Source organism: Oreochromis niloticus, linkage group LG8, assembly GCF_001858045.2.
Source record: "Oreochromis niloticus isolate F11D_XX linkage group LG8, O_niloticus_UMD_NMBU, whole genome shotgun sequence".
Classification (NCBI taxonomy): domain Eukaryota; kingdom Metazoa; phylum Chordata; class Actinopteri; order Cichliformes; family Cichlidae; genus Oreochromis; species Oreochromis niloticus.
In genome coordinates, this window is record NC_031973.2 from 11054853 (window position 1) to 11072545 (window position 17693).

The 17693-nt window shown below is 38.9% G+C and overlaps 1 protein-coding gene and 1 long non-coding RNA gene across 3 annotated transcripts in view; both read right to left on the reverse strand.

Annotated features, from left to right (window-relative positions):
• dock1 (dedicator of cytokinesis 1) overlaps positions 1-17693 on the reverse strand; it is a 191796-nt gene that overhangs the window by 34247 nt on the left and 139856 nt on the right. For both annotated transcript variants that reach the window (XM_019362509.2, XM_013269519.3), the window contains exons 30-37: positions 13109-13187; positions 12045-12145; positions 6889-6947; positions 6074-6222; positions 4184-4269; positions 3720-3876; positions 3070-3110; positions 2625-2715 (exon numbers count right to left, since the gene is read on the reverse strand). In XM_019362509.2, the coding sequence (XP_019218054.1) occupies positions 2625-2715; positions 3070-3110; positions 3720-3876; positions 4184-4269; positions 6074-6222; positions 6889-6947; positions 12045-12145; positions 13109-13187 (763 nt within the window). The remainder of the gene's footprint in view (positions 1-2624; positions 2716-3069; positions 3111-3719; positions 3877-4183; positions 4270-6073; positions 6223-6888; positions 6948-12044; positions 12146-13108; positions 13188-17693) is intronic.
• Positions 1113-2616, reverse strand: LOC112847636 (uncharacterized). Its single transcript, XR_003221286.1, has 2 exons — positions 1649-2616; positions 1113-1561 (listed from the first exon to the last, which is right to left on the reverse strand). It is a non-coding gene; the product is annotated as an uncharacterized LOC112847636 (long non-coding RNA).

The following is a 17693-nucleotide window of genomic DNA, read 5'->3' on the forward strand; positions in this document are numbered from 1 at the left end:
TACAGAGTAAAAAGGGTAAGTGACAAGAAATCAATTGCTGACTTATATCCAGTGTAAATGGGTTAGACTGATGTGTGGCTCTTTTTATAGCTGCTCTGTACTTTGACAATGCAAGATGGAAACAACTCTGTGCAATGAAACCCATATCAGTATATACTGAATGATTCATTGATGGCATCAGTGCAAAGTGTAGCATTCCTGTGGCTAATGCTTAGTGTTAAAGGGGAACTATAAGCACATTCGGAGCTCCATATTTACTGAGTCACACAAAGCAACTAAAGCAGAGTTGCATGACTCGCAGTTCAGAATGATCCTCTCTATCTTATACTGGGCCTCGGTGCTGCCCCTTAGTTGCAGCCGTTTTAGTGCTTTTCCTTCTGCCTTGAAGCCAAATGTCTTCTGAGTAGTTGTACCTCACCAACAGAAGTTTTGAACATCATGTGGGAGGGGTTGCTGTGCTCACAGCCGGTGCCTGGCAGGACCATATTAGAGATATCTGCTAGCACTGACATCATACAGCACAACAGCGTGTGTCTGAAACAGAGTTCTTAGAAGCCTGAGCTTTTGCCTCACAGGTACTACTTGAACATATGCTGACCTCAATATCTAAAACTTAGATAAGAAAAAGCATATCAACCCCCCCCTAAAAAGTATTTAGCATGAGAATCTCCAGATTGGTGCACCAGTAAGCTAACACGGGAAGCCAATACGGTGAAGTGGAGCTTCCAAGGGTAGAGAGAAGCTGGGCTTTTACTACCAGTGTAAACACTAGATACAACTGAGTCACGCACTTACTTAATCTTGTTTAGTAGAAAAGCTTTTTCATTTTTAAACAATGAAAGACGCAGAAGATAATGAAAAAATAACCCTGCAAGAATCAAGGGATATTCTTTTGTTCTTATTGTTGACACACTATAGAGACTAATAAGGTTTCTGACAGCCTATAGCATCTTGGCAGAAAGACAGACAATCTGATTGGCCTCTGTGTACAGCAAGCGTAATCCTATGCGTCTGTCAGGGCTGATTCATTACTGGCCAATTTTAATTGGTTTCTATGGTGTTGTGAGTAACCTGAAGAGTTAAGATCTCTGACCAGTGTTTTTTTTTTTTCATTTTTGTGATAGCCACATTTGAATAGCAAAGCTTCAATATTTGCATAGCCTTCACAGACAATGGGTGAAAAATTAATTGCACCACATTGCTGTGGTATAAGGAAGGATTCTGGGAAGACTTGGCTTAGCTTATTGATCCTTTAGTGCTGGACTGCAGCATTTATATGTTAAAAAGGATCTCTGGTAATTCATGGACGAGCAGTGACCCCGTATCGACAAAACCCAAGTGCTGATTCATCTCTGACTATGAAGAAAATGTTGTGAATTCATCAATGTTATTAAACTGCTGCAGGTACTCTACTGGGCCACTAATTATAGCCAGTCCTACTCTATAAATGCTGGAGGATACAGAATTATATATAAATCATTCCTTCTCTGGAATTTTGTAGTTCTCCCTCTGCGTGTTAAGGTTCCATCCAGGTACTCCAGCTTCCTCGTGAAGTCCAAAACTGTGCATGGTAGGATAATTGCTGAATCAATGTGTGCGAATGGTTGTGTTAGCCCTGTGATGGACTGTTGACCTGTCTAGGGTGTACCTTGCCTCTCACTCTATGCCAAATGGGATAGACTTCCCTCTTCCAGACGATTACAAATGGGATAAGGGGTTAAGAAAATGGATGGATGGATGGCATTCCCTCTCATTCATTCTTGTCTACACAGACCTCGATGTGAATAAAGATCAGTCACAATCAGAAAGACACAGACACTTGCAGATGAGCAGAATCATAACAATAATAATAATAAAACATAGAACTCATGCTACAGATGCTACTGTGACTACCGAGTGAGGAAAATGTGATTTAGTCACAGCCTGCTCTTCCCTGTCGAGACCTGCACAAAGACTGAAGCAGCCAGCTATTTATGCAAAAACAGATGAGATGTTGGATGCATCCATTTTGGATAAAAGGCAGAGAGGAACAACTTCAAATTTAGGGTGTACCAAACCCCAGCTGGGAATAGACGCTGCAGTTCTTTGTATGAGGAGTTTTGCAAGTGGATGCGGTGTATTTTTGGCAGGAGATAGAAACTTTCAAGGCTGAGAGCATGACTACTAACAAAAAGGTACGAACATAAAAGAAATGCTTCTTGATAATCTATAAATATGTATGTGCTCAATTTAAGTTGTGGCAGAAAGCTGCCCTTTTTCCACCTTTAAGTAGGGATGCCTGCACTGATGCTTGAGGTGATGATGACCACCTTTGTCTCTGTTTTAGAACATGAGCAAGTTTTTCTTTTAAATTAAAGATCAGATACTAGCTGTGACTTGCACTGGCTTTGCAAATAAAAGGCTGCTGTGCAAATTTGCCTCCTTAAAAGGTATCGTATGTGCCACAGTGGAATTAAACTGATACAGCCCAATCAGTTATTTGCTTGACACCTTAACCTTACGTTTAACATCTGCCTGACAACAGCTTAACAGTGGTTATATATTCGGTGTTTCTGTGTGCAGCTTTAGATATTTTAGAGAATGCACTTTAACATTTATTTTTTGTTGGCCTTGTGCATGGGTACCTTAAGCAGTTTTGCGTGCAGAAGCAGAGTATAAGCCGCCTCAGTGTAGTTGTCGCACTCTTTATGGAGGTCACACAGCTTGTAAAGGTACCTGGCAGTGAAAAAAGCAATGATTTATGGGTCATGACGAGGTGGGTCTTTCACACTTTAACAGACAGAGGGTTAACTCTGCCAGACGGATGTGTCTTGACAGGCTCTTCTAGCTCAAATACCGCTTGAAAAATAGATGGAAAACTGACAGGTAAGATTGCAGACTGGGAAACATATTTTATCAAAATCAAATATTTTATTCTGGGTCTCTGGAGACCTACTTTATTTAATCTTTGGGAGGCAAAAATGTAGCTCAACTAAGACTCCTTATTACATCTATGTTGTAGTGTTTAAAATGCCTCACAGGGACAAAAACGCTTCAAATATAACAAATGTATAACACGCAGAATCTTACCTGATGTACATTTCCTCTCTGTCTATTTCCTTGTAAAAGTTCTACATTGTGGAGAAAAACAAAGAGTTAAAACGGGTTTAAAGGACATTGCAGATTTCCACTGAGAGCAATGGTTGTATTCTGTTTATCTATCTGAAAAGAAGCCACTGGTGGATTATTATTTAACAGTATCAGGGCTTGTAGCGGGCACACATCCAAGCACCTAGTCCACTGACTGACACTGTCAAATTCTTAGTGAAACCGAAGTTATTTAAAGTGCAGATAAAATGTGAAATATAGGCCATACGTCTGTAGTCTTTTCAATGTGCCTAGTCATGTGAGATAAAAGTGACATTTTGGTGCTTCCAGATGAAATGTCACTTTAAAGAACAGGTGGTTTAGATGAACAGCTCAGTGATAACACTTTAATGCACTGACATGTCGAGATGCCTGCTACTGCCGTCTGTATGTGATTCTACATCGTTACAGTGTTTTTTATTGGCAACAATAATCTATGACAGACAACCAGGCGTTGATAACACAAACAATTACCTCTATTGTTATTTATACATTTCATGTGTATCATTTCACGCAGGGGGTTCAAATCTAATTACGCATGTATCACCAGCACTCGGCTTATGCGCATTCAGGATTGAAAGCAGAGATCTTACAAGCACGTTGACAGTGCAGCTCATGCGGTTCTCCTTGTTCTCGTCATGCATGATGGTCCTGTAGTCCAGCAGCCTCTCCAGCAGACGCACCACCAGAGTGACGAAATTCTCACCCGTCCTGGCCAAGTACTTGTGCTTCCTGCAGTGCTCCAGTAAGCTGGTGTTTGTGTCGTGAGGTTGGATACAGAGGGAGAGTATGAGAGAACCCATGGGGACACAGAGAAATGTGAAGTATGTATTAAGATGGTCTTTGACAGCTGAGGATTCAGGAAAAAGCTGTCTTTTTACACATTAAAACAGAGTTAGCATCTGCTCCGAAAGCAGACATTATGTAGGCAAGCCGCGATGGCAAGTCGTGTGATCATCAGCACACTGTGATTATTTTGAGAAGTGCTATGTTGCAATTAGCATTATCTAACTTGCGAGAGGCTCAGGCATAATCCTGCCCATTAATCAGCACTTACATTTTTTGAAAGAGAACTTTGTACTGCTCGTCTCCGCGGCCCCCTTCCACCTCGTGATCCAGCTTGGTGATGATCTCGTTCTCAAACTGCAATTAGACAGAGCAGGCGTAAATAATCAGTGTAGCTAATTTTTCAATTCATTAACGCCATCTCCCTGTTGCTCTCTCTCCCTCTTTCTCCAACAAACCCAGCTGTGAGGGTTTACGCTTCAACTTAAATCGTCCATTATTTGCAATGGAACTGGCTGTGAGCTGGTTCCGATTTTCTTTATCAGTTGAAATTCTATTAGGACACAACAGAAAGCTGCATCATGAGACACCTTGCCTGTACTTTTTGCTCTGTAGTTGCTGTATCTGCTGACAGTGATGCATGGATCTATTTTTCCAATATTTGTATGTAGCAGCTGTATAAAAAATTGAATTTCATTGTGCTGAAACAAAGCTTTTTTCACTGACTTTTTGATTTACTTGTGTCTTGGACACGAGTACAGAAAAAAAAGAGTATAGCAAAGTAGAAAAAGATATGACTGCTGTTTTCTGGAAAGCCAAGGACTTATAACACACAGAGAAAGAGAGAGAACTAGTACAGGAAATATACTAGTTCTCAGAATTGTAATCAAAATGTTACTGATCACAATTCATTGAAAATGATAGGAAAGAAGCAATCAGCCAAAATGATCCTGATCCAGACAGAAGATATAAACGCTTTGCACACTTTCACTATAAAAGGACACGGCTGTGCAACCAGTAAAAATGATATTGGAGTGCTATGGTTTTCACAAGACTACAATGGCGAGGAAAGAGACATTTGGAAAGTGTTGTGTTTCTTTACTATGATAGAAGTGAAGTACACATCACGTATTTCGGCAGCTCTCAGAAAACATCCCAAAGCTGAAAACAGCCTGTGAAATTTTATGACAGAACAGCTGTAACCAAATGGATTTCCTCATGCAGAAAGGCTTAATTTTGGATCGTAACGAGGCATAACATTAAGTTCCACTTACCATGGCTGTTGATAATCGCAGCACAACAAAATGAGATTTGCAGAATTACAAGTAAGCTGTGGGCTACAAAACTTCTTCCTTACTTTTGTTCTACCTTTGTATTCCTTTATTGTTTCGCTTCATCTAAAACCTTGTTTCCAATAAGCAAGAAACTCAGAATGCAGTTACTCACTCATCAGTTACATCTTTCTGAACTAAAGTTGGGAGGTGTGCACAGGCGAGTGAATACTTCATAAATTAAAATAATACTTCTTTATGTACCTGTCCAAAGAATTTGAAGATTTTATCATCTACAATATTAATATTAGTAAATGATGAAACACTCAGAGAATCCACAAAATATCTTGTAATATGTACTAAAAAAAAGAAAAAAGAAAGCTAACATCAATAGGTGTGATAATTAAAATAAAAAAAATGAAAAGTTTATTTTTCCCATATATACGTGTGTGGGTGTCTTCTATGACATAGCTGATTATACACACTATGCACTGCATATACACACTCACGGGCCAAGTTATTAGGGACACCTGTTCAAATGATTGTTGATGCAAATATGTAATCAGCCAGTTGCAACAGTTGGCAATAACTCCATGCATTTAGGAATGTAGACACAGTCAAGACCATCTCTAGGGTATTTCAAAATTGCCTGAAAAAGAGCAAATGTCCAGTGAGTGCCGTTTAAAGAACAAATCTTTAAAGAACGTTTCCAGCATCTTCAATCTGGAGAGTTAAGACAACAGGTCCAACTAGGTAGTAGAAAGATGTACTTAATAAACTGGCCAGTGAATATGTATATTCATTTTCATCTTACACATAATCTTAACGTTTTGTTGTTTTTGTTTTGTTTAAGTAAAGATGAGCTGTAGTTCATGTTTCAGATGACACACCCGTTGGAAATGCATTGTGAAGTGGAACTCGCACTGCATCATGTCAAAGAAGATGGGGATGGTGGCCTTTCGCAGCTCGATCTCAGGAACTAGTGTCATCTCCAGGATAGGACCCACCATCTCCGGAATGAATTTTATCTTGTGGGGCCCTTTGAGAAGAAAAACAGAGAGAACAGAACATGTAAGTGCAACCTAACTGCACAGCTCATTTGCAGAATTTAAATTTGACAGAACAAATAGCATAAGTGAGGTAACAAGGCATGGATAATCCTTAATCCAGACTTAATAGTTGCAGTTTCAAACAATAAGGGAATGTGTCTTCTGATGTTTAGCAAATCTCCTCTCATCTCATCAGTCAAGCAGTAAATAAGTGAAAATCAAACACCTTGGTTTTAAAAAAAAAAAAAAAAAAAAAAAAAAAAGCAATGGGTATAATAAACCCAGAAAATGAATCAATCTAATCTAGTGGAAAGCTCTAATTAGAGGATCAGATGGTGTGGGTTGCAATGAAACGGTAGGCATGAATGCCAAAATCTTAACACCCCAATCCCTGTATACAACAATCTCATTCCATCGAGATCTGACTGCCATGTCTCTCTCTTACTGCACAAAATAACACTAATTAACACACGACTGTCTATACTTGGGTAACGACTGTTAACATACACCTTGCAGGATTGACATGTTACTTGGTTGGCAGATAATAATAAACAAACTGAGAAAACATTGCTCCAACAAGTGAATTCATTCATAAAAGGGATTTTATCAGTTGAAAGTGAAACAACAATAGCGACACATGGAAAGAGCTTAGTTACCTAGATTGTACCACATATCCCTGATTTCAAAGCCAATCTGTCTTCTCATGTCCTGGTACCTGAAACACAAACAAAGTATAAATGTCACATCGGCTGTTGTAATATCCACAGAAGATGTGCAAACTCGATATATGCAGTATAAACACAAACAGTTCTTTATGACTATTTCAACTGCCTAAAAAATGCAATATACTCTATATTTAAATAACTGTGTCATGTTTCATCTGTGCCGTCCAAGTCAGCGTTTGCCGTAGTATGAAAATTTTAATCGAGAGAAAGATCATGAAGTGAGAAGTGAAGTAAACAGGCCGCCTTTACATTTTTCATCATCAGTTGTGACAAAGTTAAAAATGTACTTCATATGAGGGCTTTTCGGTCTGATCGAGGTCCATATAGTTTATGCCGTAACCTAGCTTAACACAATATAAAGTTACCTGAAATATATAGTAAATAGTTTCCCACTCTCTTCCTGCAGGGAGCTGAATAAATCAATCTCTCTCATCTATTTCTGAATGATACTTGCTTCAAAAGCATAAAATTAGACTGTCATAATGAAATTCATAATGACACAGATTCATTGATCTGGGATCATGGTGAGTTAGTTTAGTTTTGTTGTTCCACAATGTTCTTTGAAATACAAACACACCCTAATGAGATGTTTCCATGCAAGTTCGCAACATTCACAGAAGCTGACAGTAAGTTAGTCTGTCTTCTGCTCTCTGTACATATTTGAAGACGGGGAAAAAAAATCCAAGGATGATGACACAAGGGAAAGTGTTTGATCAAACACTCTTTGTTGGTGCTAGTATTTTTAGGTCGACTTTGTGTGTCAAGAGCCCTTACATAAAATAAAGATTTGCAGAAGAAGCTAGAAGGAGGCCTCTTGCCCTGACTCTTTGTCTAGCTTGTGCGTATTGTGGGCTTATAAGCTGATCAGCTCTGCCACGTTTGGGTCATGAACCAATCTTCGTGGCAGCTTGGTGCCAGTCTTCCCTGCCTATCGTACTGTCCTTAGGTCACAGAGAGGACATATAGTGAAGTAAAAAGGACAGAGAGGAAAAGACAAAGCGTGAATGATGGAGAGGCTAACAAGAGTGGAAACAGCAGGCAGAAGGGCAGAAAGGGTATTCTGAATCCGATCACATGAATCAAACTGAATGGCTCTTGCTCTGTTGACAGACTGAACATTTCATAGGAGAATAAACCAACCCTGAAACTGGTTTTAAAGAAAAGGCCCGCAGCATTTTCACAAATTTGGTATCAAAAGGTACCTTAAGTACTGATTCTGGTGACATCCCTACAAGGTTCAGACCAACACAAGTAACTAATATACCGCGGTTCTGTTTGGATGCAATGCTAAACCATCATAGTGTCTGCTTAACAATCCTGTGTGGTTGACCTGTTTAGCTGATTGTTGGTAAGAAAATCTATCTGTGCTGTGCTGTCATGTTTTTTTTTTGTTATATTTAAGCAAGAATTGAGATTTAATTGTCAAACAGCACTTGCAGATAATTACGGATCTCCTTGGGAATGTTGATAAAACAGAAAAAAATATATTGATGTGATTGAAACAAGATTGTGAGATTTGAAAAATAGCTGAAAGGTCTCAAGTAAACTCAAAACCCCTCCTTTCCTAAGTAGAATATGGGTTCTGTCTAAGTGGAGTTTGCATGTTCTCTCTGTGCATGTGAATGGTTCCTGTGGTTACTCCAGCTTCCTCCCACAGCCCAGTGACATGTACATTAGATTTACTGGTGATTCTTTCTTATATTAAATATATATCTTTATTAGATGTCGTAGATGTGGCAGTAGCAGACTTTGGACAAACTTTTTGTTTCAGACCTCCAGCTTTTCTGTGCATTTTGGATCAACCACTGCTAGCAAAAAGAAAACCATCTGGAGCTTGCCACTATTTGCTGACTTGATGTAAGCCTACATATTCACTGCCAAACAGCCTTTGCATTGCCAACCTACACACTAATGTATTTTGACAGAATCCTGAAAAAAGTAGCTGCATCACCTCTTTACACACTGGTTTGGGTCAAAACAATTTACCATACTTATTTGTCAAATGGTAGAGCCCGAGCATTAATCCTTACAGTTTTTGCAAAGTTAGAAAAAAATAATTCAATTTGCATTTTTATGTATCAGGTATTACATGTTTGACTGTGTTTGCATCTCGTTGGGGCCGAAATATAGTCCTGTGCATATCTGCGAGCATGACGGCTCACAGCTTGCATGAATCAGTCGTAGGAAGTGCGTTTCTGTTCCCACATATGGGCGTTCAGATGACAGTACAGAAGGCATCGTGTCCTCATTGCGGCTGAGACAGATGTAGGGTGTTGTTCTGTCACACTCCTGTAGGCAGCGGACAGGCAGCTATGACTGTCAGCTGTCAGACCCTACAACATATACCTGTCAGCCAGGGGCAGAAAGCTGTAGGAGAGGTTAACTAAGAATAAAACATTTGGAGAGGGACAGTAGTGTGTGACTGGAGGCTCCTGGTAGTTTGTGTTGTGCAATGTAATTGGGTCAGAGGGCAAACATCAAGGCAGAGAAGAAAAAAAACAGTAGAGGTGGTGACTAACATACAGAGAAAACAGATTGACAAGCAGAGCCCTGTAAGGGCACCTCAGCTGTGATCAAAGCTTGAAGCAAAGGAAGTGTGAGATATTCACAAAACCTGTCAATACGATGCTCCTTCTCCTTATCACTCAAAAGTGGGTATTATGACAATGACATTGCTGCATGCTCATTTATCCAGACGTGTATGAGTACATATGTCTGTATCTCTGTGTAAGTGCATGTACTTCAAAGTAAAGGGGAAATGGTGGTTAAAATTATTTGCACAGTTTCTGCCAATTATAGCCATTATTAACACATAAACAAATATCAACAAGGATTATAATGGATTTTTAAGGTCAGACAAATAATTAACACACTGTTTTATTATGGCAAATTGTTTAAAAAATGTCAATAACAATGTTTTTTTGTACAGAAAACTTAAATATTATTTTTCTCTGCCAAAGGATTCAGCTATAGTTGTGACGTTTTATCAGTTAAGTCAGAATGTATGCAAATTTGTTAGAAAATCACCCCAAATCTTGCTTGATTTATCACTTTTTACTTTGTAAATATTTATTCTGATGTGTTTATGCTTTTACTTTGTAGTTTTAAGTCTGTGACTGACAAGTTGCTATGGTATCACCATGCAGTTTCCCCTCAAATATTGCACAGGGTTCTTGAAAACAGCCATAGCCACAGAGGAATCCACAAAGGTGACGTCAGTGGCTACGTCCATCTTTTATAATCAGCAGCCTATGATTACAATGGGTTTTGGGAACGATGGTTGAAACTAAGAAAAATAAGACCCAGACTGCTATAGATATATTTATCCTCCCACTCAGGGCATGCAGACATGTAAGCTTGTTATCTGTGCCTCGGTGGTCTGAGTGTGAGAATGGCATTAGGATTACACAGGCTTCAGTAATGGAGCAGAACTTCACAAACAGCACTAGGAGATGTGTGATGCAGGGACAAAAAAAGCCAATGCAAAGTGCTAAAGAGCTGTGCTTCACAAATCTTTGATTTCACCCCTCTGCTCTCTGCTTCTGAGCAAGGCACAATAATTGGTATTGCAGGGAAAGCTTACAATTCAGCCACAAGCAGACAAGGATACTGGATGCAAAGAGGTAGAGGTTGGAGTAGTAGGTGGAGGGACAGGGGAGAAAGAGAGTGTGCAGGTAGAGTTGTAAAGACTGTGGAAAAAAATGACAATCCCTATAATATTCCTGTTTTTTTGCTTAGAACAAATCGAAAAAGACTTGGTGGGGGTGGCTTGGATCATGCATTGTGTTTGGCTGTTGTGCTGCATAGAACATTGTTTATTATCTATTGGGAGTTTACCGCGGCCAATAATAAAGCACTGACAAACGAGCAGTCTCCCTGTCGGGCGTGAGCCAACGTGATGTATATTTTAGTGTCAAAAGCTCCTCAAAATGAAGATGAGAGCCAATATGCTCTATGTCTGCCCAGAAAACATTTACACATTTGGATGCATTATCACAGTTTCTGAGAAACGCTAATGTAGATGAATGGCTCTTTGTGGATAAAGGGAGCCGGATGAACAGGAAATGAATAGCTCCCTGAATTTATAGCTGAAAGCACAATTAAGCAGATTTTTGGAAGCAGTAAAAAGGTCTAAATTTCAAGGATTTAAACGTTCAGCTATTTAAAAATTATGGGCGGTATAATAACACAATTTTATTTCTCCTTCAGTTTCTGTCTTCAACAGATGAAAAAAAAAACAAACAGAAGAGTGAAGACCTGAATATCGAACATTACCCGGTAACTACATTTTGAATGTAATATATGCTTCTCCATAGCCTTGAAAGTTTTGCAATTTCACAACATGGACAATGTAAGAATAATTTAGTCTGGATGTTGTTTATAATGGCTCTTTCTTTCATGTAGCAGCCAACAGCAGGATAACCATGTTCTTACCATTAGAAATACTTTTTTTGTGGTGGCAAAGGTGTCGCCAAGGTACAGTGTGCAAGAGACAAAGACTAATGACACCCACTGCCTCGCTCTGAATTCACCAACTGTTACCTGATTTTTGGGACTCTGTATTTGGGGGGCCGGAAGGGTAAACACTAGCTAATGTCCGACATGACTGATTTGAACATTTGTGTTCTTGCAAACAGCTCTGCTGGGTAATGTCGAGAAAAGCAGCAGTACTAAAACAGCTTTATTAGGCCGGTACTGCCTCTGCCAGAACCACGGGAAGCCGTGTTTGCACATGCACTACAACCCGAAACCATTTTTAGATATCACCCTGCTGGGATGTATGTGAGAAAGCACATGTTCAGATTGGTCAGAAATGGCTTTAAACCAAATAGCTACCCCCGTATAAAGTCAATTAAGCCCATAGTTAAATATAAAAACTTAGGTAACTGTCAGGGGAAATGCCAGGTTTACCACAGTGTAAAATGCCCTGTTGTGCACTGCATGCGAGAGAGTTCAACACTGGACAATGTCTGGGTGTGAAAATAGTTTATCTGAATTATGCATAGCCTTGTCATGCTGGGGAGGGAACTCGAGCTGCGCTGGTGGGAAATTAGGGCATCGTGTTTTTTGAGAGTGTTCATTCTCACCTGTGGAAGATCTTAGCTCTTTTGTCACTTGAAAAGTTCTCCAGCTGCAATGACTCCTGGGTGAGGAAGGCCACAGCCAGATGAAAGTAGTTGTTCCACAGCTGATCCAGACACAGACGAAAGACAGGAAGATTGCAGCAAAAGAATAGTTCAGAATATGGGGTTACAGTTGCTCCAAGACAATAACAGTAACAGACTGAATTAAATAAATAATACAATATATTACAAAGTTTAGACATTTTTAAGAAATAGCTCTAAGTTTTATCCGGTACTATGCTACGTGAGCATTGCAGTTTCATTACACTGCAATGTAATGATGAGATGGTTACACTTGTATCAGGTATCTGTCCAAGTGGATGAAGAGGGGGCTGATTTAGGCCAACATCCTCTAGAGAACACACTACATCAGACATGGACTGAAGCTAAAAGAAGTGCAGTGGTGGTTGGCTTTTTTTTTTTACTGCCAGCCCATGCATGAGTATAAAACACAACTCTTCATGATGTTGATAATGTTTAAATTCTCTTTGCCCAACCCATGTACATTAAGCTATGGAGAAAACCCCACAGCTTTTTCCATAAACCATAAAGAGGGCTCCAAATGCTGGATGCAATTAACAGCAGAAAAAGACTGTTACAATGACCAAGCTTTAAAAGCAAAGCTCACAGGAGTTCAGTTGTTGACAACATTAACATTTTTCCACATTTCAGACGTTTAAAAAGCAAGTAGAAAAAGCTGTTCAATTCCAGGGTGAGCAGGTTAAAATATTCAGAAATGCACATAAAATTGCCGGCCATTACAGGGTAATTGATGTTCCCTCTTCACAATTTTTTTTTATGTCTGCTGCCTTCAGTGATCTTTTTTCCAATTCAGAAAATCCAACAATGTGGCATCTGCAACAGCCCCAAGATAAAACTACAGGCTATAAGAAAAATGCCACAAAATTATTCCTAAAACTGTTGGGTAATAGTGCTTAAAATGTCAGCGCTGCCTTGTCTACAAAAAACATTATCTTGAGACGTGAAGTGCTGATATCAAGATATTTATTCAATGGTTCAGTTCCTACCTGTAGCTCGAAGTTGGTTTGATCCAAAAATTTCTTGTTCAGCACGGCTGCATACTGACTGATGGCCCGAAGGAACACTCTGCAAAGATAAGAAGATTATGCTGGCTGTTTACAAAAAAGTTTTTTAAGACTATAAAAGAAATGTAAGTAGCTTTTTACTGACATTCAGCTTTCTAAAATTATTTCATAAAACTGCACCACCGAAAAAACATCCATCCGATATTATCGGCAATGCTTAACAACAAAAACATCTGAGAGGAAAAAAGATGCCTATCATAGTTGATGTCATAGTTGATACACATCCTTGGGCAGCCTTAGTGGCAGACATATCACTAAGGGACATGAAAATGATTTCAAACTTGTATGTTACTTGTATGTGACATGCATACTACAGTGGGATAATAAAACTGAAAAGTTAATGCCCACTTTACAATTCATATTTGTCAATTATTTCTTCATCTGAGTTTTTGCTTCAGACATGCTTACATGCATTTCATCCAATGTCCAAGAAACACAGGTAATATATTAGAACTGTGCCAATAAATAGAATAACAAAACAACTTTTTCTTTTTTCTTTTTTGTTAGGGTCAAAAAAACCACACAATTATGGCTAGAAAATCACAATGATTTTGGATATGAACCCTGTTGTTTTAGGTCAAGCTTGGAACATCGCACAACCATCAATGAATAAAAAAGCAAAAAGCCCTGCATGCTGCACTGGTCCTGAAACTCAGCATGAATTTAACATCGTTCACTGCAGAGTTACCCAATATGAACTCATTTGTTTTAAAGTTGTGACCACACAAAGAAAGAAACAGTACCAGTAGGCACTATCACGAAGACTGGATGTTTGCTCTTGTGAACAAATGTGTGCTTATACCAGAATAGCCGAGCAGGTTGAATCTCTCTCTCTGACAGACTGAGGTACAGTAGGCTAGAGGCACCCGTGAAAAAACATTTGATGAGTAGATCTTAATGAGAACACTGTCTGATGGGTTAATCCACTGTGATGCTGCAGAATTAAATGTTAATAACTTAAGTGGCATGAAGCTTTTAGAGGGGAATTATGATTGCTACTCGCAGAGTCAGAGGTCCATCCGCTATTTAACTTAATTTCCTGGTAGAACCTGCTGCACAACAATGTGTGTACCATCTCTAAGATTTAGCAAGCAAGAAAAAAAAAAAAAAAAAAAAAAGAGTCTAACACAGCAAATTCAGTAATCTGGCCTATTTTATTTAGGGTTTTCCAAGCTTAGTCCCTGCTTCAGTTATTGCGAGCATTCCTTTACACAATTACTAATCAATAAGCGAACAGCAACAGCTGATTGCCTGCAATAGTGGATGAAGATATATCAGATTGGAATAAAAATGGCAAGGTGAAACAAGGACGATTGTTATGCCACTTGAGTGGATTGCATCAGGGTTTCATGAGCAGACAATAAAGCAGCATTAAGATATAACGCTCGTGTAACTGACACTGGCAGGTAAGCAGACATCTGCTCCACAGGCAGCCCCGAGAGAGCCTTCTGCTTTTGTCATTGCCCAAGCTAAATCCTTACTGGAACTGGGTCTCATTGCAGGAATTAGCAAATCCACATCCATTAGCTGCTTCTGACTTTAAAATTCAGTTCTGTGGCAGTAAGAATCTTTGGGCTGGAAGGTCAAAATTTTATTGCTGTACAGACCGGGCCGGGGTTTCCCACTGCCCCGAACAGCTGACCTTGAACAGGAATAACCATCACTGTTAAAACAGCAATGTTCTACGACCCGGGGTATTTTAAAGTTATACAATATTCATGTTCCACATTTATCTCCATTGGTGACTAAATGCTATCTGGGGCTGATGTGTGATACACATTATGAGTGACCTTAATCATTAGCTGGAAAGGTTAACTGTCATTGAACACCTTTGGATATGCCATTAGAAGTCCATTTCTTTGGCTCTCTGCCCTCTCAGAACACCCCCGCCATCTCCTAAGCACCGAGACAGCCTATTACCACCCTGTCTGCACGAGCACATGCACCCTCTCTGCACACCTCACTCAATTTTCTGCAGCTGTGAACATGCCAATATAGTTGATACGCTTAACACTGGACCAACGCTAAAATGGCTTTTCTTCCATTGCATGTGTGGGCAAAGAAAACACTTACTGCTTAATGCTTTTGGCTAATTTATGACATTATTTTGTAGCTTACTGGGGAGCCCCCATTTAAGCTATTAATTTAAGTGAAGAATATTACTGTATAAACAAAAACAAAAAACAAGCGCTTATTAAACATTTATGGATTGCCCCGTTAAAATAACACAACTTAAATGGTTGATTTAAAGTGTTTTCCCTTTTTCCATATATATTTCTTAGAGGCTTGCAGCAATAACGATGCAACTCAAAGTTGCATGGGTTATAGTGACACATTTTCCAATTAAACTCACGAAAAAGCCAGATTGGAGTGTTTAAATGGATGCCTACAGGCACAACCACAGCCCTACATGACCTATATTTGCATTACACCAACTACATATTAGCGGGACAACAAGACATGGTAATTACAAATTTACTAATCACAGGTTTAAGGCTGTGGTTTGCATTTAACTTTGATGAAGGTGAGTTTATAATAGGTACAGGGCATGAAATATTATAAACACCATATCTGCCACTTTGCAAACATGAGTGATGTAGCAAGCAGTTCTAAATGCTGGGTCAAACGACAAATAAAATAGCAATATCAAGGATCTTCATAGTTTTCAGCAAAATATGGCTCGGCAGGCAAAAACGCAGCTGTACCCAACCACTCCTTTTTGATCTCCCTTTCTGATCAAAGCTCACCTTCATGTTTCCACTACAACTGCATGATGATCCGGGGCATATAAAATTTCTTGGGCTTGATACATGATTAAATCGTACTAACATATGCTAACATGAATTGCTTCCCACAAACAAGTTCGCACAATATTGTAGACTCCACTATCTAAAAACCTATTTGAAGCCACCAGTCTGCCTTTGCACAGACATATAATTGGCTTTAACGAACAGACAGGACAGTTCCTCTGTGAGCACATCCTGCCATTAATTAAAGTGAAAAACCTAATGAGGTGGATGAAAATAGAATATACTCTCCCTCACAGTGGGTTCTGACTAAGACACTCCTGACTAAGACCATTTCAAAGAAGATTAAAGGAATTTAGGCCTATTTTCTTTAGTATTAAGTGTGTGTGTGTCTGTGTGTGTATTTTATATATATAGTGACATTAAAGATATGAAATATCTTACTATAATAAGATAATGGTCCTTAAAAGGAAATGTGATAGAGTAATAAAATCTCATCTCTGACTGCATTTCGGTTAGTCAGTGAAGAATTATTATTCATAAAAATGTGTAATTACTGTACAGTCTATAATTAATTGCCATATTGATTTCAGGGAATATCCTTTGTACCGACACAGCAATCTGAGTGTGAATCATGAGTGTCTGCATAGTACCATTAAGTGTAAATTATACCATCTGTTGGTCTGGTGTGCCACAGCGTTTTTTTTTCTTAATCTAAAAAAGAAAAAAAAGCCAAATTCTTGTAGAAGAGCTTTGGCTGATTTAAAAAAAACAGTCATTAAGCAACAGAGAGAAAATAAAATGAAGACAGACAGTGACAAACCAGTCCTTTATAACTTCATTACAAATACAATACAAACAATGGTGATTTGCATATACACTGCTACTAATCAGTGTTTACTTGGCTAAGAACTTATACTTTTCTTGGAATACTGCTACAACTTTGTAATTCCTATAAAACAGCTGGTCCTTTTGCTTCCCCCCCCCATTTTTTTCATGTTAGGTTCAGTAGGGAAAATCAGGGTACCTCTAATCATCTGCAAAAAAACCAAACAAACAAACAAAAAAAACACAAGACCTCCTTAACTTCTGCTTAGGAAGACAAAAACATCACTAACTTTTTAATTAGGCAGCGCAAGGGCAACACAGCACCTCCTACACAGTCATTTTGATACAGTATACATACCGTATCATTATGATAAATATGCTCCATCAAACTGTCAGTGTCAGAAAAATACCCCTATTACTGCTGAATGATGGATGTGCTGTACATTTACGTTTCAGCAAAACAGAGGATTTGCTTTTTATGCCATTGTTGCCTTTAAAAAAATAACAATCAGGTGAGTTCCTGCAGCTGTGGTACAATGACTCGAGCTCTGTCAGATGATCTGCAGCACAGACACCTAGCTTAAGTGCTAATGAGAATTTATCAGCAGATCATGCTTGGTAATTGAGTTCAGAGAGCATCGCCGATAATGATCATGAGCTATTTGCATAGGTTTGCTGAATAGACGGCATATCTGCCTGTGCTCTGAGATAATGCAAGGTCAAAAACCTTCATTATCTGTCCAATTAATTAAATTAGATTACCTTTATTTCACATACCTGATCTAATATTAGATCTATTTATCCGTCATTATATTTTAACCCAATTTTCTCTTCTGTGTGACAACTTCTCCTGTAATGCAAAGTGCAGCTGACTCTGGTTAAAATTTATGTCCTTTCCAATAGGCTGTAAGAAACCAAACAGCTCACCCTAG